The sequence below is a fragment of the Spermophilus citellus genome (genome assembly GCF_964194105.1).
Source record: "Spermophilus citellus genome assembly, chromosome: 6".
Lineage (NCBI taxonomy): Eukaryota > Metazoa > Chordata > Mammalia > Rodentia > Sciuridae > Spermophilus > Spermophilus citellus.
The window spans coordinates 566,629-587,905 of record NC_138187.1 but is presented as its reverse complement, the minus strand read 5'-3'; the positions used below and the strand labels follow the sequence as shown (position 1 = coordinate 587,905).

At 65.2% G+C, this 21,277-nt stretch overlaps 1 protein-coding gene across 4 annotated transcripts in view; it reads left to right on the top strand.

Annotated features, from left to right (window-relative positions):
• CLEC16A (C-type lectin domain containing 16A) overlaps positions 1-4,555 on the top strand; it is a 181,090-nt gene extending 176,535 nt beyond the window's left edge. For 3 of the 4 annotated variants that reach the window (XM_081299067.1, XM_081299068.1, XM_081299066.1), the window contains one exon: positions 3,537-4,555. In XM_081299067.1, coding sequence (XP_081155193.1) covers positions 3,537-3,892 — 356 coding nt within the window. In that variant the 3' untranslated portion in view covers positions 3,893-4,555. Of the gene's footprint in view, positions 1-627; positions 752-3,536 lie in introns of all 4 variants that reach the window. The other variant, XM_081299069.1, reaches the window with a different exon arrangement.
• Positions 4,556-21,277: the final 16,722 nt, after the last annotated feature.

Sequence of the window (21,277 nt, the reverse complement as noted above, 5' to 3'; positions counted from 1 at the left end):
TTTGTCTCTAAGTTGTGACCCCCTTAGCCAGCCGTGAGATGCTCCTGACACTTCTGTTCCACCAATTAGCCCCCACCCTGGCCACCCACTCACTCAGCGCCTGGGCTCAGCTGTCCCTGCAGAGGTTCGGGTCTTCTAAGGCCAGTCACCGTGGGTGGGGGAGAGTGTGGCCCCGACACTCGGGCCGGAATCTGCTGGGTTCACTCAGCTGGTCTGGCCGGGTCCCCAGGCCCCCCGCCTGCCCGCCCCGGGCTGTTCTTAAGCTAAAACGGATGGGCAGTTTTGCTTTCTGTCCCTGAGGGTTCTGACCGAGTCTGGAAGTTGCTAATGACCCGTCTTTCCTTCCCCACAGGGCCAAACCGCCCCCGTCCCTCACCCTACTAAGTCGCACGAGTGCGGGGTCTGGTTCCTGGCTCTCCCGACTGGCCGACCCCGAGGGGTGGCGGGCGTCTTGTGTGCCCCGGGCTGGGCCCACGCATCCGCTGCCAGGAGCCACACCGGCAAGGCCCTGGGCCCCACTCTCGTCGATGCTTCGCGTCCGTCGCTGCTGTGTGTCCCTCTCTCCACGTCCCCTCGCTGCTCCATTGTCGAAGGCTTTCTATGATCTGTCGCTGTGTTTCCCTCTAGTCAGGAGTGGCAGGAAAGGACGCCGGCGAGTGTTCAGCCTGTCGGAGGCCGACAGTCACGGCGGCCACTGGGTTTAGTGCTGGGAACTGCGGCTGCCAGGACACCTCGCGCACTGTCACCTCAGGCAGGTCTCCTCCGGCAGCCCCCCGGGCCCCGCGTCCCCGCCCCACGGCCTTGGGGGTCAGGGTCTGTGGGAGTCAGGGCCAGGCTGGCCAGGGAGAAGCCGCGCGGAGCGGCCTGTCCTCGCCTCCCCAGGCCGCCCCTCCGTCCCCCACTGTCCCCACCCTGCAGTCCTCCCAGCACGAGGCCAGCCCAGGGCCAGAGGCAGCCTCCTGGGGCGGCCCCGCGGGTCCCTACAGCCAGGCCTTGGGGTGGGGTGGCAGTTGCCTGAGAGCCAGAACTTTATAGGGCACCGAGAGTCACCTGACCTCTTCCCCCTGGCCCTGCCGAAGCCCATGCACCTCCCTCATAAACACAGGACAATCACGAGTTCCCTCACACTGAATGCCACTGGGCCAGGCCATGTGGCCGCCCACCCGGGACACTGCCCCGTGTTGGCTGGCCTGTCCCTCGGGCAGTCTTGCTTGCTGTCCTCTTTTGTTTCCGCTGCTTGGGCTCCGCCTCTGGCTGCTGTGCTGTCCTCCTGTCGCCGCCCGCCTCTCCCAGCCCAGCTCCAAGTTCAGATCTGTGCTGAAACATGGCCACTGGCAAGGGTCAGCTGAGGCCCCGCCTCAAAGCTGCAGACCAGCCTCTGGGGTGCTGGCCAGGGGGGAGGGGGCCACTGCCTGCTGTCCTCATGGGCCAGAGTCCTGGGAGGACCCCTGCTGGGTCCTCCTCCAGCCTCGGCTGAGTCCCCAGCCCATGGGCAGGAATCAGACTCCCTCCAGCCCCTCACACCCTGGGCCCAACGGCTGGCCTTGGGGCTCAAAAACACCAGGAGCCCAGCTACACCAAGGGTCAATAATAACCCTGCAGCCAAGACTGGACCAGAACACGGTTCTTGCTGGGCTTCCCGGGGCAGACCCGGCTGCTGCCCTGCGCCCCCCCGGCTGGATGAATTGTAGGTGGCATGCAGGAAGCCACTCTTAGGGGTTGAAAGGAGAGACGCGAGGTGAGGCTGGGAGGGAGAACGGGGTTAGTAAGCAGGGTGTCTCAGGGGACAGCCGACCACTTAGGAAAGCGGGGGGTTCTTCCCCTAAAGAATCCGTTGGCAGGTCTGCTTCTTGAGTGGGGCTCACTGTTCTCTCCCCAGAAGCCCCACCGGGGACAGGGACAAGGGTTGTCACATGCAGACCTAGGCTTCAGCCCAGAGGGAGCTCTTGCGTGGAAGCTTCGAGAACAGCCAAGGGAACGGGTGGCCTCTGTCCCCGAGGCAGGACAGGGCCACTGGAGAACTAGTCCTTTCTAAAGTGCCCGTCAGCTGCTGGACTCAGGGGCCTGACTTCCTGGAGAGACTCTTGCCATCTGAAGCACGTGGAGGCCACCAGAGCCCAGGACCCCGCTCGCTCACAGAGCCACACCTTCTGGTGCCTGGAGAGGGTCGTGTAGGGGCGCTCAGTGGCCCAGCTCCTTACCGGTGGAGCAAGTCAGAGTTCATGAGTAGCATGAACTCAGGCTCTTCTGGGCTCACTCAGGTCCCAGGCAGTGGTTTTCCTGCACCTTCTGTCTCCCTCTCTCTCTCCGGATGGCTGGGGCTGCAGCTTGGGGGCAGAGCACAGAGCACGCGCCCAGCATGCACCTGGCCCTGGTTCCGTCCCCAGTCCCCAGCACCACCCCAGAGACGGGTGGAGGGCCTCGGGGAGAAGTGACCTTGGCCTTCCGGAGCCCGTGGAAGGGCGCGCCAGCGCTGGGAGGCCACCTGCCCGCCCGCCCGCTGGCCTCCAGGACTCTCCCTCTCCCACCCCCGCTGTGTGATCTTGTTTCGCTCTTTGTCTTTCCATTCTCTTGCTCTGTGTTCAGTTTGCCTTTCTGTTTTATCTTGGCTTAAAAGACAAAAGAAAACCTAATTGAACTGGAATCACATTGAACCCAAACCGTGGTCCACCTCCCCAGGACCTGGGCGCTGCCACGCGGTGCCCCTCGGCCCTCAGCCTGTGCTCTGCTGACCCCAGATCTGTACGAATAAGGATCTGCCACCCAAGAGGGATGCCCACGGCCCTCCCACGGAGCCTCTCGGTGCCCGGCCTCCACCTCCCTCCACCGTGAAGCCCCTGGCCCCTCGAGCCCTCCCAGGCCAGCGCATGAGTGGAGAGCAGACAGGCTGCCACCTGTCCCGGTCTATTTGAGGATTTTAAAAACACCCCAAACGGGGAGTGCCACTCTGGAAACACCTGCCCCAGGCAGAGCCTCCTGGTCTGCCTCCCGCCCCCGAGGGTAAGCTCCGAGGGCGCGGCCGGGGTGGGCCCCTGACGGGTGCCAGCTCTGCACCGCGGAGGAGACGCACCACCTCCAGGGTTTTGTAAGCTAAAAAGAGTTTTTTAAATACCGCAGTGGGCTCCTTCTTGGGTGACTGTCCCCATGCTAGACTCTGGAATGGCCTGAAGTTCTGGGCACGCTGAGCGCAGTGACTTCCCACTCTTGTTTCTGTCATCAGGCAGGTGGCCCATGGCGTCCGGCACAGCCAGCCCAGGCCAGGTCTGTGTTGGATGGACAGGCGTTCACAGGCCCATTGTGCACACGCCCCCAGGTTTTCATCAGTCAGGGTGACCCCGGGCCCTGGGATGCTTTCCCCAGGCCCAAGTAAGACTGGCCTTAGCAGCTGCTGTGTCCCCAGAAGGAGTAAGTGGGCCAGGCCATGCCCCAGCCGTGTCCCACACGTCCCTGGGCCTTGGTTCAGGCGGGAGCAGAGCGCTGGCCGAGGCCCTGCACACAAAGCTGAGTGTGTCCCTGTCGCTTGCTTCCCCACGCAGATGTCCCCACCACTCCAGAGCAGCCTCCGCCTCACCTTCCCGACCAGCTGGTGACCGGCAGGGAAGCGGAAGCAGACGCCAGGCCCGGCAGGAGCCTGGCCCGGGGCCCAGAGCTGGAGACCGCACACCTGTCCCCCAGCCTGCTGCCCGCCCAGCAGCCCACCATCTCCCTGCTCTACGAGGACGCTGCTGACACTCTGAGCGTCGAGGCTCCGACCCTGGTCCCGCCTGTTGACCCCCACAGCCTCCGTGCCCTGACTGGCGTACCCCAGCCTCCCACGCCAGCCACCACGGGCACCGAGACCCCCGACGAGGAGGCTGCGTGGGCAGAGCCCGCGGGCCCCGCCGAGCACTGAGTGGGCGCCCGGGGCCTCCCCTGTGCGTGCGGCCCGCTGGTAGGGACCCCAGTGCAGTGATGGTCAGACCTCAGGAGCACCCACAGTTCTGCGCGCCCCGGTACCGCTCTGCCCCCACCCCAAGACTACTGCACTCCACCTGCCGCCACCCTCACTCGGACCTCCACAGAGACCCGTGCACCCGGAGCACGAGGCCACCTCAGAGAGGCAGGAGGAGTGGGCCCGGGCAGGAGCCACCAGCACCCTCTCTCCTGGGGTGGCTCCTCTGTCGCCCTCCCTGCCGTGCACAGAAGAACCGGACAAGGTCACTTTGGGGGGAAATTCGTAGCAGAGCGAACTTAGATTCTCGTCTCCTCCGGCTGTTTATCCCTGCGTTTGGCAGCAGATGAAAAGCATTTACTTAAAAGGCATCTCTTTGGGGAGAAAGGTCCAGAAACATCCACGACTCCGAGGCTGGGGGTCCCGTGGAAGGGCAAGGATAGTGTCCAGGCGGCCTGTCTCCCTCCGTTTCTCCGTGTTCGGTTGTAGACTCCTAGTGTCGCTGACTCCGTTTTCTTCATGATTCTCATTTCTCTCTCGCCGACTCTGCCAGCCTTGGAATGGTAAAGCACCCACCTGAAAAGTTTAGTTTACTTCTAAATAAAACTGAGGGAGTTGCGTGGACTCTTGGGCCGCGTGGAGTGAGAGGGCGGCGGCTGCTCTGGGCCTCGGCGGGGTCTGTCCACGCAGGGGCCGGGGCGGCCGCTTCCCCAGAACGCACGCTCCAGCACCTCGCAGGGACAGGTCTCCAGCCCCAGCCCCGGTCGCCCCTTCCCCTGTTTACCTGTGAAGGAGCCACTGGGGACTGTCCAGACCCCAGACCCAGTGGCATGACGGGAGCGAGGCCAGGAGCGTCCCCGTGTCGCCTGCACCCCACTCCATGTGCCCGGTCCAGAGAAGGCGCCGGCTCAGGCGAGGGTCCCAGGAGCCAGCCGGCTGCCGCCGCCCTGACTCACGTGGTGCCGCCCAGCTGGCATGTGACCCTGCCACTCCAGGGCTCTCCTCCTCGGCGAGCTTAGTCACCAGGCATGGGGACCCTGGCCGCTGCTCATGGTGGGTCTGGTGCAGCTTTCCTGCAGATGTGCCCAGAGAACCAACAGCAGGTGTCATGTCCCCCCGGCCCAGCTGTTTGGGTGGCCTCAGGAGCTGTGCTGGGAGCTGGCCACCGACTGACCACAGGGAAGTGGCCTTGCCATCTCCGCCAGGCGGCCTTCCCTAGGGCCTCCAAGGTCAGGTCTCGGCCTCTGAGTAAACCCAGCCATCACACTGGCCAGGGGAGGGCACCGGTGGGGTGGCCTGCAGGCACCCGAAGCCCCCGCTGGGTGTCCTGCCCGGCCTTCTCCACCCTGGGCAGGAGGACTGTCCCTCCACAGAGAAGACCAGGCTCAGAAAGGAGGCCATCGAGGCAGAAGGTCCCTAGGAAGGGAAGGGTGATCTGGGAGAGGGGGAGGGCCATGGGCGAGGCAGGTGCCCTGTGCCCCGGCAGCCAGCCGCCTTGTGCTGGGTGCCCCGGGGTGGACACGGCGCAGGCTGGCCCTGGCTGGCCCTGGCTGAGCAGCTCACCCGAGCTGTGCACTTCTGAAACGACTGTCTCTGGGTCGAAGGAATGAGAGGGCCAGCAGGGCCCCAGCCCGCAGGGCCACCGCTGCTGCCTGCTCTCAGCCCTCGGCCAGCTCCCGACGGCCAGCCCTGAGGAGAAAGGACCAGGCCTTGGTAAAAGTCGGGCCAGGGCTGCTGCCCTCTGTCCCTGGCGAAGGACAGGCCTGCCCCAGCCATGCTTGCGAGGTCATCCCCAGGAGCTGGCCTCAGTGAGACCTCCCGGGGAGCAGGTGGGCCCTTCCTTGAGAGGGACACCGTCCTCACTCCAGAGCTGTGGGGCTGGAGGAGGCGGCTGGCCCTCGGGCTCTGAGAGAGGACCCGCCTTTCCCAGGCCGGTCATCTTGGCCGCACGGATGCAGGTGTCCTCGGGAGCGCCTGCCACCCCGACCCGTCCAGGCAGAGCACAGGGCGTCTGGCAGAGGTCTGGGCGAGCCTCAGCTGAGGCCACACGCTGGCCTACAGTCTGGACAGGCGGCGGGGACAGCCTCCAGAAGCCCACTAGACTCAGGACCCCTGCCCAGCACGTGGCCTGCCCTGGGGTCCTCCCCCAGTCCACCGTCAGGCCATTGGGTTGGCCTTGCAGGTTGGCCCCTAGAACCCAGACCTCTTGGCTTTTCAAGTTGCCAGTTGGAGGCTCGGCCACTCCCCAGCAAGTCAGCAAGGGTGGCCCCAGCAGAGGGGCTGCAGGGGGGTCCTCTCTCCCGTCCTGTGCTGGCCGCCTCCCTGTGCAGAAGGCAGCTCCCCCGACACTTGTGGCTCCCGGTGCTCGGGCGGGGGTCGGACACCAGGTTGGCTCATGGTCTCTGGGACGCCCTGTTTTTAAGAGGCACCGACCGGACCTACTTCTCCAGATGCAATAAATAGGAACTATGTGATGTAGTCATGTTGACCTTGGGCACAAACTGAGTCCCTTAGGTGGAAAACAGGTCAACAGGGCGGAGCAGGGCTTGGGAAACCTCGTGCGCTGGCCACTCTCGGGAAGTACCTGCCTTTGCAGCGTCACTCGGGCTTCGTGGGTACTAACACGAGGTGGAAATGGAAACTGGAGCTTCCTTGTAGATTAAGTTAACGGTTAGCGAGAGTGCGGCCTGCTGCTCCCGGCCAGCCATGGAGGGAGGCTGGGCCTGGCCTCTGACCCCTCTTCCAGCCACGGCTGCTCTGTGGGATGCCGTGGCCAAAACCCCTCCCTGCCCTCCCCAGCTGTCCCCCCCAGGTTAACAAGAGTTTGGGGGGCCAAGTTCTGCTCCAAGGCCAGGGACCACTCAGGACAGTGGCTCGTGGAGAACAGGCCCCTCACCTGTTGGCAGGGGGCTCCCCCATCCGAGCCCCGGATGCTCCATGTGGAATGGGACGTCACAGCCCTGTCTCAGGGTGGGACGGGAGTGGCCGCGTGGTGGCTGCCCTGTGTGCTGGGTCGAGGGGAGCATGGCGGGCTCTCCACCAGGACGGAGGGAGGCGCTGGGGTGGGGCGGTCCCGGACCCGCCACACGGACCAGTGTGCACCTGGTTCCCTGGAAATGGACCCGAGTCTCAAGAGCTTCAGGTTCCAGCCCACGCCTGGCCCAGGAATGGCTGGGACTTCTGGGTCTGGAGAGCAAACCCTAAAGAAGCCGCAGGCACCTTGCCGTGCGGGGGCTGAGACGTGCTGGAGAAGGGAGCCACACCAGGCCTCCCCTGGCAGCCAGCTCGGCCCTCCCCTAGAGCCGAGGACTGCCTGGAATCAGTCCCTGGAGGTCTGACCACGAGGCCGGGCCTGAGAGGCTCTGGGGTCCCTTCGGCTGGAGTTGGAGCAGGCCGTGCACTGCGGGGGTGGCCACTGCCCACCCGCAGCCCCTTCACCCCCACGGGGCCTGCTTGGGCACATGGGCATTCACAAGCCTTGGAGACTTCAGGATAGAAAAGGAACCTGCTAGCAGGGTGCCCAGAGGGCCTGGGGTGGGCAGCACCCAGGGGCCCCGCTACCCCCCAACTATCCCAGGGTGCCCAGCCACAGGCTAGGCAAGGCGGTGGCGGGCAGAGTGGGGGGGCAAGTGGCGGCCGTCCCCTCCCCCAGGCCTTCTGTGACAGCCCCCCCTGCAGGCAGTGGGGAGGCCCTCCCCAGGACCCCCTGCCGTGCTCCGAGCCCCCCCCCCCCATTGTTCCTGGGCAGCGACAGGAAGGAGGTGAAGCGGTACTTCACAGATCATCTGGATCAGCTGGGATCATCTGGAACTGCAGCCCCGGGGTCACTGAGACCCTGTGACAGTCCGCCCGAGGGCCCTCTGCACCACCTGGGCCGGGCAGTGCTTAGTAAGAGCACTTCTTAGGAAGGCCTGTCCTTGGGGAAGGCAGTCGGAGCCCCTGTGCCTGGTTTGAACTCCCGCCATGCCCCTGACCAGCAGGTGGCCTTGGCCAGGTCCCCTGTCTGTGAAGGGGCGGGTTCTGAGGACTTGTTGGGAGCAGGTGGCCTGCAGAGCCCTTGGCCTGAGACCTGCCTCCCCGAGTGCCAGGGTCTGGATCCAAGGTGGCCCTGAAGGTCCCAGCTCGAGGCCTGGTCCCCAGTTGGGGCTCTCAGGAGTGGTGGACACTAAGAGGGGAGGCCTCAGGGGAGTCTCCAGGAAGGAGGTGAGTGGCTGCCCGGGGTGTCTGTCACGGAACAGCACTCACCCATGGACGGCCACCTTGCCTCTTGAGTTCTCCCCTTCCCCTGGAGATGGGGTGCCACTCCAGTGTGGGACGCTGACAGGCTGGAGGCCACCTGCCCTCCCCTGCCCTGCCTCCCTGCGCTGGAGTGGCTGGGAAGGATCAGCTGCCGCTCTGCTTCTGCAGGGCCTGGGGAGGTCGCAGCGTCCCTGAGCACCAGGAGTGGCGGCCTGGCGGGGTCTGGATCCTGGGGACCGCCGCGGGAGGGGCAGGGGAGGGCAGGTGGCCGTGACCTTCCCGCCAGCCGAGTCCTGGAAACCCCCTCCCTGCGGCCCTGCTTCTCGGTGGCCCTGCAGGGTGATGGGAAAACCCTCAAGGTCTGCAGAGCTTGTCCCTGGAGGAAGGTTGGTCCTGAGTCACTGGACGCCTGGGCTTCCCGGGAATTCACTCGAGGGACTGCCATGCCAGGCGAGGGCGGGTCCCCTGCTTCCAGCGTGCCAGGGGCGTGGCTCTGCCTGCTCACCACTCCAGTGCCCGGGCCACCGCAGCTCCCTGCCTGGGCCCCTGGGCACCAGGCGCTCGCCCGCCCGCCCCAGGCCACTGCCTGCCCAGCCCGTGCTCTCACCCGTTGAGCTCTCCGGCCACACACCTGCCACCTGAGCCTCACCTCCTTGGTGCTGACGGTGGCCTTTTAAATCCAGCTCGCCCAAGAGGGGAACTTCGCTGCCGGGAACAGAAACCCGTCCGCGGCTGCGCCCGTCCCAGGCTGCCCCCGTCCCCCCAGGCTGCCCCAGTCCCCCCAGGCTGCCCCCGTCCCAGGCTGCCCCGTCCCAGGCTGCCCCCGTCCCAGGCTGCCCCCATCCCCCCAGGCTGCCCCCGTCCCAGGCTGCCCCATCCCAGGCTGCCCCCGTCCCAGGCTGCCCCGTCCCAGGCTGCCCCCGTCCCAGGCTGCCCCATCCCAGGCTGCCCCCGTCCCAGGCTCCCCCGTCGCAGGCTGCCCCCGTCCCCCCAGGCTGCCCCCGTCCCAGGCTGCCCCGTCCCAGGCTGCCCCCGTCCCAGGCTGCCCCATCCCAGGCTGCCCCCGTCCCAGGCTCCCCCGTCGCAGGCTGCCCCCGTCCCCCCAGGCTGCCCCCGTCCCAGGCTCCCCCGTCCCAGGCTCCCCCGTCCCCCCAGGCTGCCCCCGTCCCAGGCTGCCCCGTCCCCCCAGGCTGCCCCCGTCCCAGGCTTCCCCGTCCCCCCAGGCTGCCCCCGTCCCAGGCTCCCCCGTCCCAGGCTCCCCCGTCCCAGGCTCCCCCGTCCCAGGCTCCCCCGTCCCCCCAGGCTGCCCCCGTCCCAGGCTGCCCCGTCCCCCCAGGCTGCCCCCGTCCCAGGCTTCCCCGTCCCCCCAGGCTGCCCCCGTCCCAGGCTGCCCCCGTCCCAGGCTTCCCCGTCCCCCCAGGCTGCCCCCGTCCCAGGCTCCCCCGTCCCCCCAGGCTGCCCCCGTCCCAGGCTTCCCCGTCCCCCCAGGCTGCCCCCGTCCCAGGCTGCCCCCGTCCCAGGCTGCCCCGTCCCAGGCTGCCCCGTCCCAGGCTCCCCCGTCCCAGGCTCCCCCGTCCCAGGCTGCCCTAGAATGAGCACCAGCACGGTGGCTCCAGGTGACAGGAACTTGCTCTCTCTCAGTGCTGGGGCCAGAAGTGCAGGCTCAGGGTTGGCAGGGCCCACCCTCTGCAGGCTGCGGGGACCCGTTCCTGGCCTCTCAGCCCCGGTGGCTTTGGCAACCCCGGGCGTCCCCGTGGGTGAGTCACTCCCGTCTCTGCTGGCGTGGCCTCCTGGCTTGCCCCCTCGACCATCTCTGAGGACCCCGGCCTCGGACCTAGGCCCACCCTGATCCAGGTGACCTCACCTCAAGCTCCTTAACCTAGTGACAGCTGTAAAGACCCTTCTCCAAATAAAGCACACTCACCAGCACCAGGGCCTAGGGTGGACGCTCCTTTAGGAGGCTCCCCGTCGGCCATTACACTTGTCAGGAATCGGGGGTGCCCTGTCCCCAGGAGTAAGTTCTGGCTGGGCCCCGTCGCTGGGCAGACTGGCCCAGGCCACCCTCTCGCTGTTAAAAGGGGAGACAAGGCGCTAGAGCCTGTGTGCGCTTTGGACAGACCCCAAGGGCTGACACCAGGGTTAAGTTCGTGTCCTATGCCCCCAGAGTCATCGGGGGACCACCAGGTGGGAGGCGCTGCCGTGGCCCCCACGGCCACCGTGGGTCATTGACGTCGGTGTCTCCTTCAACCCTCCTCCAGGCGGCCCCTGGGTCCCCTCTGACCCGGGTCCTTCCCCGTGGCTGGGCACAGGCTCCGGTGTGCGGCTCTCCGTCCATGGGCACTGACTGGACGCCGCCGTTCCTGGACACGGCACCCCCTTCCCTAAGCCGGGTCCCACTGGTGCCTCGTGCCCAGGGCCTTGGCCTCCGGCATCCCCTTTCCAACACTCACTCCGGTGCCTTCGGAGTCCCACAAACAGATCTTGGAAGGACTCGCGGGGCCTGTTGGCGAGGGCTGGAGGCTGTCCTTCCCCACCGTCAAGAGTTCTGGGTCCCCCGACCCTGCCCGGTGCCTCAGCTGAGACAGCTTCCGCTGGCATCTCCACGCCCAGGGGGCCCCGGGCAGCACAGCCGGGCGGCAGCAGAGGCTGCGGCCAGCTGACCCGATTCCTGTCCCCGCACCAGAGCCGCGGCCGCGTGGCCCTGAGCACAGAGCTGACCTCCGTGAGGCCTGACTTCCTCCCGTGGGATGCGAATGCCCGGCAGTGTCCGTGGCTGTGCAGGGGAGGTGGGGACAGGTCCACTGAGCACGCGGCGCCCAGCCTGGCCCAGGGGGTCTCAGAGGGGCTTCAGAGAGGAAATGGGGAGCCAGCCCCTGGGGCTGAGGTTGAGCTGTGGTGTTGAGGGCCTGGGCTGGGGTGCCCCCGGGGCTGGGTGGTCTGGGAGGGTGCGGCTGGAAGGGCTTGGGGCCAGTGGACAAACTGCAGCGGGCCACCTGCGTCACTGAGTGCTCCACTAAAGCGAGGCTCAGCTCTGGGCTGGAACATCAGTGGTCCTGCTTCTCGGGCCTTTGGACCCCGACGGGGCTTCGCCCACCACCCAGGCTCCAGGGCCTCTGGCCACAGACGCCTGACCCTGGGCTCTCTGGCTCCGTGACCCCAGAAGCCGTTCCTAGGGTGGTCTCTGGCCAGCACCTGCCGGCTCTGTCTCAGGACACTTCTCGCTGATTCAGCAGCCAACAGGAGAAGCCGCCCGGCCACCTCTGCAGCCCCCGGCCGCGCGCCCCCCCACGCAGCGCTCGAGCCCACCATCCTCTCCTGGAAGGCCCCTGCACTGCCGCCCCAGGACCTTGGCACCTGCCTTTCTTCCCCTGGAGCCCCTCCCACTCTCCCTGGCTGCACCTTCAGTGTCACCCCCAGACTGTTCTGAAGAGGTCCCCACTTTTCCCTGTCACAGCGGCCACCATTTCCTTCCTGGCATTTCTTAGACCTCAAAGGGTTTGCCTCATTCAAAGTCTCACTCGGGGTCCCATTGTTCACTGACCTCAGCGGTGGCCCGGGAAGGGCAGGACCAGCCGAAGCTCTCGTCACCTCTGGGCGCTGCTGTGGGCGCCTGTGCTCAGCCCCCACGAGGGCCTCTGTGGACCGCAGGGACAGGCTAGCCTCAGGAGGTGCCCACCCAGGACAGGTCGGGCACCGATGCGTCAGTCCTTCGTCCCTTTGTGGAGAGGTGCCCCAGACATGGACAGCCTGGGGCCTGGACAGCTCCTGTGGGCACCTTCAGGAACCGGAGACTCACAGGTGGGCCTGGCAGGACACAGCTCCATCACCCACTGGTCATCTGTCTCCACGGATTGTCCACCTGCCCACTTCACAGAAACGGAGTCACTCACGGCATGGGGCATCCCGTCTGGCTCCTGTCGTGCTGCGGCATGTGCCTGAAGCTCACCTGCACTCGGGCCTACCTTGGCACTTTGTTCCTTTTCATGGCTAAATAATATTCTGTCCTGTGGACAGACCACATTTGGTTCGACTGTTCACCTGTCCCTGGGCGGGCGGTGTCCCTCCAGCTACAGTGAACTCTGCTGCTGTGACCGCCCCTCCCCCGCCTCATCTTCTGGCTTTTACCAGGGGAAGACGGGTCTGGTGCGGGTTCCGGTCCTCCCGGCCACTCACTCCTCGTGTTTGTGCCCAGCCTGCCACACCAGCTCCTGGGCCAGCTGGACCCCACACGCAGGACCACTGTGGGGCATGAGCCCGCGCCCGGGGGCCTGCCCGGAGGAGTCAGGGCTCATCGGCAGCTATGCCCCGGCCTGACCAAGGGCACACCAAGGGCTCCAGACCCGCAGGTGAGGAGCCATCAAGAGGGGCCCACTGCCACACGGGGGCACAGGTTCAGTGACACGTCTAGGAGGTGAGACCCCACACTGAGTGGCCACGGGCGTGCAGGGGGACAGCTCCGGTCCCTAGCCAGGTCTGAGGCTTGGCCAAGCTCCCTCGTCTCCCCCTCTCCCGCCCACGGCCCACCTGAGCCCCTGGACGCCTCCTCCTCTGCCGTGTTTCATTCTCTTACTTCGCTCTCGCGCTTCCGGTGACGGCCGAGGGACCGCACAGCCCTGGTGGCAGTTTGGCCGAGTATAGAGAAACCGTGTCCCCACAGTCTTACACCGGGACGACCCGCGGCGACACCGCCGGTTTCCTTCCCGTCCCTCCCTTTGTGTTTTGGAGACTGAAATCCTAGCGAGGGGTCATCCCTAAAGAGCCTGCCTTCTGGGGCAGGGACGTGTGACTCTGCTGGCTCTGGGTGGCTCTGGGAATAGCTCCGTGGGATCAGCTTTCTGCCACTGTGACCAACCCTGAGGTGACCCCCTGTCCCGCTGGCCTGCTGTGCCCCTCAGAGACCAAGGGACAGGCCGTCCCCGAGCCCCGGGAGGCCACGCGGAGTCCTCGCCTGCTCCTGGGAGCACCTGGAGCCTGTCCCACTGGGTGTCTTCCCACTTATCAGCCCTGGGCTCCTCCTGCCCCCTGCCTGGGCCTGGCAGGCTCCGTGGGTCACCCTGGTCCTCCTCCCACACTGTGGCCAGAGGGCCCAAGAGGGGGAAGCCTGAGGTGTGGGCTCAGTGTTCTCCTCCTCAAGGTGTGGCTCCGGGGCCTGCCCAAGCCCTGGAAGTCCCTCCTGGGGCCAGCTTCCGTTGCTTGACTGACTGCCCGACTGCACCCAGGGGTGCTCTCCTCGAGCTGCATCCCCAGCCCTTTTTAAGTTTTTATTTTGGGAGAGGCTCTCACTTAAGTGGCCAAGGCTGGCCTCCAACTTGCAATCCTCCTGCCTCAGCCTTCTGGATTCCTGGGGCTCCAGGCGTGTGCCCCTGCCCCAGCATGGCCTCCTGAAAAGGCCTTCAAACCCTGCTCAGTTCTGCTTTAAAAACAAGTCCCTCTGGGCACAACTCAGTCTTTGGTGGATCTTCACCACCAGCCAGAGGTGCCCCGCGGCCAGGGCGGCGGAACTCCCTTTTAAATGGAAACTCGTTTTTAAAGTCAGCTGGGGCTGGGGCAGCTCCGTGGTGGAGCACTTGCCTAGCACGCAAGCTGCCCTGGCTCTTCCCCAGCCGGAGAGTGAGGGGTTGAAAACGGTGAAGTAATGGCGCGCCGCCGCGGTCGGCCAGGGACACGGAGGAAGGCCTGGCCTGGGAGTCGATCCCTCCACCAAGTACTCATCTCCTTGTGCAGCCTCCCTCCACCTGTCCTGACCTCCAGACCAGTGCTGCTTCACGGGCTGTGAAAGAATCCCCACGCAAAGACGCTTCGCCGGGAGAATCCCAGTTTTACTGCAAAAAGCTGTGTGCTTATGTAGAACTAAGGGGAGATGGCAGGGCTTAGATAAATGGCAGGCCACCCGTCTATTGGCAAGTTCTTCCCGATATCAGCTCCCGCGCCCAGGAATTAGTTCTCATTGGGCTAAGGTTCCCTGCCAGCGAGATTTGAAATTGGCGCCGGCGGGAGAGTTCACAAGGGCAGGAACTTTTCGCGCCACTGCAGAGAAGAAGGTAGGAAGAAGAAATCCTTAGGCGCCATGTTGGGGTTTTTTCTCTGGGGTACGGCTGCCGTTTATACTTTTCCCAACAGGCTGTCATACCCCCGGGCCTTTGCATATGCTGTTTCTTGTGCCTGGTGAACTCCTATGCACCCTTCAAAGCCCTGCTCGACATCAGCTGCTTGGAAGAACAGGTCCGGGCTTCTGTGGGCAGACGGGTGCCCTCAGCTGTGCCCCTGTAGTGCGCTGTCCCTGTTTTATTTGTGGCAGGGAGTTGCCCAATGGTCATGTGCCCTTCTCTGTCCACAGAGACCCCATTCTAAACCCCAGGCACTGAGCCGGACACCAGGAGAAATCAGTCATCCTGCTTTTTCTCCAGTGTTTGGTCCAGGGCTAGGTGTGTGGTCCTGGTCAGTGACACGTAAGGAGGAGGAGGATTGGGGGATAAGAGGGAGGGCTTCCTGAAAATATTTTTCTCCCTGATAAAATAGAGATCCTAGAGGAGAACCCTCTGCTCCTGAGAATGTGATGTAAGGTGCTGAGGCGACCATGTTAGGACCACGAGGCAAAGCCATGGGACCCAGGAGTCACATCAAGAGCAGGGGCTTTCTAATGCCAAAGCAAGGTCAAGGGTGGTAGAGGGTGGAGGCTGGAGGCTCCCAGGGGAGGGAACCGAGGCCTGGAGAGGCTGGCCTAAGAACACACTGGGCGCTTTACTATGGGGCCTGCCACTCCCACTGTGCCCCACAGACTGGGCAAACTGAAGACCAGAGAGGGACGGGAACCTGTGTGACATCCTAGAGCTGCTCGGGGCAGCATGAGCCTGGGTCCCTGACCTCAGAGCCCAGATTCTCGGCCTCTGTTCATCCTGCCGCCTGCCCAGTCCACACTCGGAGGGTGACCAGCCTGGGCTGGGCGGGGCCCTGGGTCCTTTCCCTGCCGGGGACGCAGGGTGTGACGGAGCCTCGCCCACTTCTGTGAAGGAGATCTCGGCATCGTTCCTAGAAGGAAGAGCCACGCCCTGTCCTGACCTGCTGGGCACAGGTGGGTCCAGCGGCCACGTGTCCACTTCCAGGAAAGGGTGGGGGCAAGGCAGCGGCTCCGAGGACTCCTGGTCCCTGGGGCTGCGGCTCCTGACTTGGGAGGTGGCTCAGCAGGAGGCCTCCCAGGTCCCCTCTCAGGGCCGGGACACTCCTGTCCTCCTGGGGACAGGGCCCACTCTGTGCCTCAGTTTCCCTTTCTGCCTCCCTGGAACCCCGAGCGGGGCCGTGGGGCCCTTCCAAGGGCCCTGGAGGTTACCCCGAGGCCCTGGGAGTCTGGTGACACAGAATCAACAGAACTGACTGACCGTCCAGCCAGCCTCCCCCCAGCTGGGCACTGGATCCAGCCAACGGGGTCCAGAGTGTCCAGGGGAAAACAAGTCACATCTGCACCAAGCAGCCTCAGGTCGTCCCCCCAAACAGCGAGACAGCCATCCCTGTCACACCCGCTGGACGGGAAGTCGAGGACCCGCCCAGGCCACAGGCAAACTCCAAGTCATTTGCATAGGGCTCATTTGCATAAGCACCCTCAGGGCTCATTTGCATAAGCACCCTCAGGGCTCGTTTGCATAAGCACCCTCAGATTTCCTCTGTTTGGGCACAGCTGGGAGGGCACCCAGAGCCTCTCGTGCTGGGCCAGCCCTGTGCCACCCGGCGAGCTGCATCCTCAGATTCTGTGTCTTTAGACTGAGTCAGTCCCCAGGGACCGCCAGGGACAGCTGTCTGTCCACCCACTGTTTATTGAAAGAAAAGAAAATCCCGAGGGTCAGTATGAACCCAGGCAGAAGAGTCAGAGGGTCCGACTCGGAGCTGATGTCCGTCATGACCTTGGGCCAGAACTCGGAGAGAGCAGAGACCCGTGGTCCCTCCTCGTAAGGGAGGCTCAGCGGCCGGGACGCGGGCGGAGGTGCCTGGGCCGGGTCTGGAGTGGGCGAATTCTCAGTCTGAAGCTGTGCTGGGCTGAGCCCCTGGCTGTTGGGTGACACCCCAGAGTGTCACCCAAAGCAGCTTCAGCTTGGGTCAGGAAGTTCCTCGTGCTGAGGCACACGGTGACACACCTCCCTGCCGGTGACGAGCTCACAGCCCTGCTTAGACACCACTGGAGAAGTCCACCGCGAGGGACAGCGGGCTTGCACACCTCCGGGGACACAGGTCTAGCTGCCCTGCAGCGGTGGGCTGCGGCGCAGTGACACCTTCCCGGGGCCCTCAGACCCAGCTCTGCAGGGAGTGACAGTTCTGCTTTCAGAAATGAAGGGAAAGGTCAGGGGCCCGCCTCGTCCGTCCACAAGGAGGGACAGAGAAAGTCCCTGGACCTCCTCTGAGACCTGGCAGTCGGCCTCCCCAGGGCGAGGAACACGGCCTGGGGTCTGCAGAGCCTCGAGGGTCCCTGTCCTCATGGGTCCCAGCCTGGGGAAGGGACTGAGCTACATGAATGCGGAGGACGGGTCCCCAGCCTGGCAGGGGCAGCACGGCTCTCGGGCACAGTGGCATTTTTCCCTGGGGACAGGGAGGTCAGGAGGCAAAGTGGCAGGTCACAGTGGTGCTGCCTTCCTGCGCCTCAGCTGGGCCCCGGGACAGGCTGGCGCAGCTGAGGCCCTGATCCTGATGGGCAGAGGGCTGGGCCCACAGCTGAGCCAGGGATGGCCGCAGGTGACCAGTGGGCACTGGAGGAGTGGACGAATCGGACACGGATCCTGAATGAGGCAGCTCAGAACCAGGTCAGAGGTCGGTGACGGACGCCTGCCGCCCACTGAACTGACCCAGCGTCCTGGGAGGCCCCTTCCTGCCCTGCCCCGGGCTTGGCAAGCAGCAGGGGGCTCCTCGGGGAGTGTCTGTCCTGCCAGTGGGTGGGCTGCGGCCGGTCGGGAGGGTCTGCGGCACCTCCCTGGCCTCCCAGGGAACCTGGCCTCGGGCGCTCAGGGCTGCAGGGTTGGGGGCCGGGTGGCTACGCCCACCACGACACAAGTGGCACCGAGAGGGGACGTTTACTGAGCAGGCCCCATGCCAGGGCACGCGTCGTTTCTCGTGTGCTGCCCACTGCCTGCCCGGGGACAGAGCTCCCCAAACGTGCCCTCCCAGGCCCACCAGCTGCCAGATGGACAGCCTGTGTCATCGATCCCATGGCCTCATGGTCCCCATTTTCCAGAAAACCGCCTGAGGGGTGACCTGGGACTCCCGGGGAGGGCTGAGGGAGTGGGCGGGCCGCGTGGTGGGCAGCGCCAACCAGCAGGGAGGAGACGGGCGCTCCTGCCAGCCGCGGGCTGGGGATTTGGTGCTGGGGACGTGGGGCAACTGGAGGTGAGGCGGGGCCTTCTTGCTCTCTAGCTGGGCCCCTCTGTGGCCTCCATCCATCTGTCCATCCACCCTGAGAGTGAGTCTTGCCCACTGGTGACCCTCTCGGGCAGTCTGCAGAGCCCCCTGGGCCGTCAGTGCACATGTGGAAAGGGGGACAGGGCCAGGGCCCTGGGTGGTGCTGGCTTCCCGCGCCTCAGGGAGCAAGGGGACGGCAGTGCCACTGTTCCAGGCAGACGGGCCACTTTCCTCCCAGTGACCCTGGGGCTGAAGCACCCATGGCATGGGCCGGCAGCCCCAGGTGCTGCTGGGACTTGGAGATGAGACGACCGTGACCTCTCTGCAGCACGCTGTGCTTAACAAACGGAGTGCCACCAACAGGCATGAGCAAGGACTGCTCTGGTCCCCATCTCTCTGGAAGCCAAAGTAAAACAGAGAGGTTGAGTAACTTGCCCAGAGCCATCCAGCTGTGGGAAACGGAGCCAGGATCAGAACTCCAAGCCAAAGACCCCTGGCAACATGCACCCAGCTGCCCCGGGGAACGTCTGCGGAAATGACAGACTTGTTTGAGCTCATCACTGCTGCCCCTGCACGGCTCTTCCCACCCTCCGGTCATTAAAATGGTGACTTAGGGTATCCCTCCTCTAGGGAGATGTCCGTGTGGGTCCTTAACGGAGAGGTTTAGGGATTGGAAACCAGGACCCCATTTTTACATAGAAAAATGACAGAGGCCAGCTGCATATAACAGGCTGGCCACCGTGACCCTGAAGGAGGAGAGGCAGGGGCCAGCCGGGCAGGTGTGGTGCCACAGGCTGCGTGTCCTCCTATGATGGGGACCCCCACATTCTGGGGAAGGACCATCCCCAGAGCCTGGGAGGAATGGCCGCCCCGGCCAGGCGCTCGGGGCTCCGGGAGGTGGGGCCGTCTGTGAAGCCTGCTGGCCCTGCCTGTGCCCCCACATCCCCTTCCCCCTGGTCATCATGCCGACTGTCCTGGTCACAGCTCCAACACCCCTCCTCCAGGAAGCCTGCCCAGATGTCCTGGGCGGGCCACGCCTCCTCGGCTCCGGTCACCCCTCCTGGGGACAGGGCTCCTTCCCTGCTCTGACTCCCTATTTCATGCAGGTCCTTCACCAGCCCTCCCCTTAGTGACCGGCCTCCTGCCAGGCTCAGGGCCACCCCTGCACACCTCCCTCCTCCAGCAGCCCCCGGTCACCCCCTCAGTGCCCACCCAGCCTGGGAACGGGTGCCACCTGAGTCCCACTTTGCAGATGTGGGAACAAGCTCAGGAGGCTGGGGGCTCACCCTAAGTCACCAGGAGTGGCAGGGCCCACCGCAGTGTGGCTGTGTGCAGGGGCCAGGGACGGTGCTGGCCCCCTCAGGAACACAGCGCCAGACCTGTCCTGGTTCTGACCCGCCTGGGCTCTCGTGAGCGCCTTCCCTCCTGGGTCCTCCAGCTGAGAGGTGAGCACAACACCACAGTAGAGATGGGGTGCCTGCCGCTTGGTGGGGGGCACGTGGGGCCAAAGCTCAGCACACAGCCCTGCACCCGCCCAGTGCCCGCTGGGGGCCTCCGAGAAGCCGGCTTCCCGCCCAAGCCCTGGCTTACTGGAAAGGGCCCCGGGTGGCAGGGGGGCGGAGGGCTCCAGGTAGCAGCCAGGCACACTTCCTGCACGAGGAAAGTCTCCCTGTCACTTCTGGGAACCCAGCGAGCTTGGTAACAGCCTGGTGCACTTTGACCCTAGTGAAGCGCTGGCCCTGGGGACAGCCCCATACTTCCCGGGGCCGCAGCTGGGCGGCATGGACCTCCAGGTCTGACACCTGTCCCACATCCTGTTCAGCCACCATCCAGTGGGATGCCCAGCTGGGACTTCTGCCCACTGTCCAGGGGCCAGCCCAGACCCTGCTGATGAGGCAGCAAGCTCCTGTTTCCTGTTACCCGTGGCTGTGCAAGTGGGGGACGCTGGGGCCTCTCCAGAGGCAGGCTTCCCGGAATGGTGGCATTGATTGTCCTGAGAAGCCTGGCCCCGGGGGCTGACGCACGGGCGGTGGGAAGGGCTCCCTCCCTCTCCTGGCGCAGGGCTCCAAGCCGAGCCAAACCAGAGCCCGAGTGCTGGGCGGAAAGCCCTCCGCAGCCCAGACCTCCCCTGTCCCTCCCCGGGGCAGCCGCCCCAAGAGCCTGCTGAGGCTTCCACATCTCCTGGGTGTCCCCAGCTCCCAGGACATCCTGGGTGTGGGTGCCAGGGGGCAGAACTGGGTGGCCCACCGGTCCTCAGCCCTTATCCCAGAGATCTCTGCCTTCCTATTTCACAGACAAGGAAACTGAGGACCAATCAGAGCAGCACCCCCACCTCCCCTGGCGGCCACCTGCCTGCTCAGCCCTCCCACCCTCTGCTGTCCCAGCCCCAGCCACAAAGGCCTGCCGGCCACTGCAGCCTAGCTCTTATGGTCCCCACCGCCCTCCTGTGGGGTCCAGCCCCAGCCTGGCCCGCCGGGCTCTTGCAGCTGGTCCTGCGGGCAGGCTGCAAGGGTCTTCCTCAAGCCACATCTGACCACTTCAAGCTGTCCCTGGCATCAAGCCCTCGCTCAAAGCCAGGCCCCTTGGTGCCTGTGTGGCCTCATCTCTCGGCGACCCCAGCGGTGCCAGAACACCTGGGAGTCCCCACAGCACCTCGGTGGCTCTGCTCCAGCCGGTGTCCACCTGGAGAGCGTCCCAACGCCTTTGCTTCTGGCTCCTGGCGGCCTTCCAGACTCTCACCACCGCCTCCTCGGGAAGCCCTCCCGGATGCCCAGCCAGGGCCGAGGCCTCCCCTAGCGTCCGGCCCTGCACAGGACAGAGGGCTCCTGAGGAGCTGGCACAGAGGAGGGAGGGGGCACGAAAACGCCAAGGGACCCCGGACAGGCACCGTCGTTCCGCCTCGGGTGGATGAAGGAGCGGGTAGGGGGTGAGACGGAGGGACGCATCAAAGACCTAGTGACCAGAGCCAAGAGGGCCGGCGCCAGGAGCTGGGGTCACCTTTCAGTTCCGCTTTTCTGAACCCCCTGGGGACATTTAGGAACCCCCGTTGGGTGGAGCTGGGGGAGGCAGAGCCGCCTCCATGGGAGGAGCCCAGGGGGGTCCACAGGCGCCCCAGCCTCCCCTGCAGCGGGGGTGTGGCCTAGGATGTGTCAGCCAATCAGAGCAGCGGCTCCGCCGGCCCTGGGCACAGTGGGGTGAGACCTGGGAGGGGTGAGAACCTGGAGCTCTGGGCGGTGCACCGTGGGGACCTCACGGGCTGGCCCTGCGGGGACAGGGACCGGGCCTTTCTGCTTGTTTTCACATGTGCGGGCGTGTCTTTCTGGGGGATCTGTGAGCACCCCAACATCTGTTCCATTTGTTCTTCTGTTTAAATGAGCTGCGTTTGGATTCTGTTGTTGGTGACCCAGACTCTTGGAGGCTCCTCTTGGGTCACTACAGCAACCTAGATGGTTTTATTTGGGGACAGGGTCTCACCAAATTGTCCAGCCTGACCTTGAACTTGCTATTCTCTTGAGTAGCTGGGATTACAGGCCACCACACAGGGCAGTCAAGGAGACACAGGAAGAGCTGACCAGGGTCCAGGTCAGACTCCGGGACAGCGCAGGGTGTGTGGGGGCCACTGCTCATCTCGGTTGGAGAGCGGGGTTCAGGAGGTGCTGGCGGGAGGCAGATCCATGGCCACAGATGTCGAATGCCATTCTGAGAGCTAACTTGGAGGCCACCTTGCCG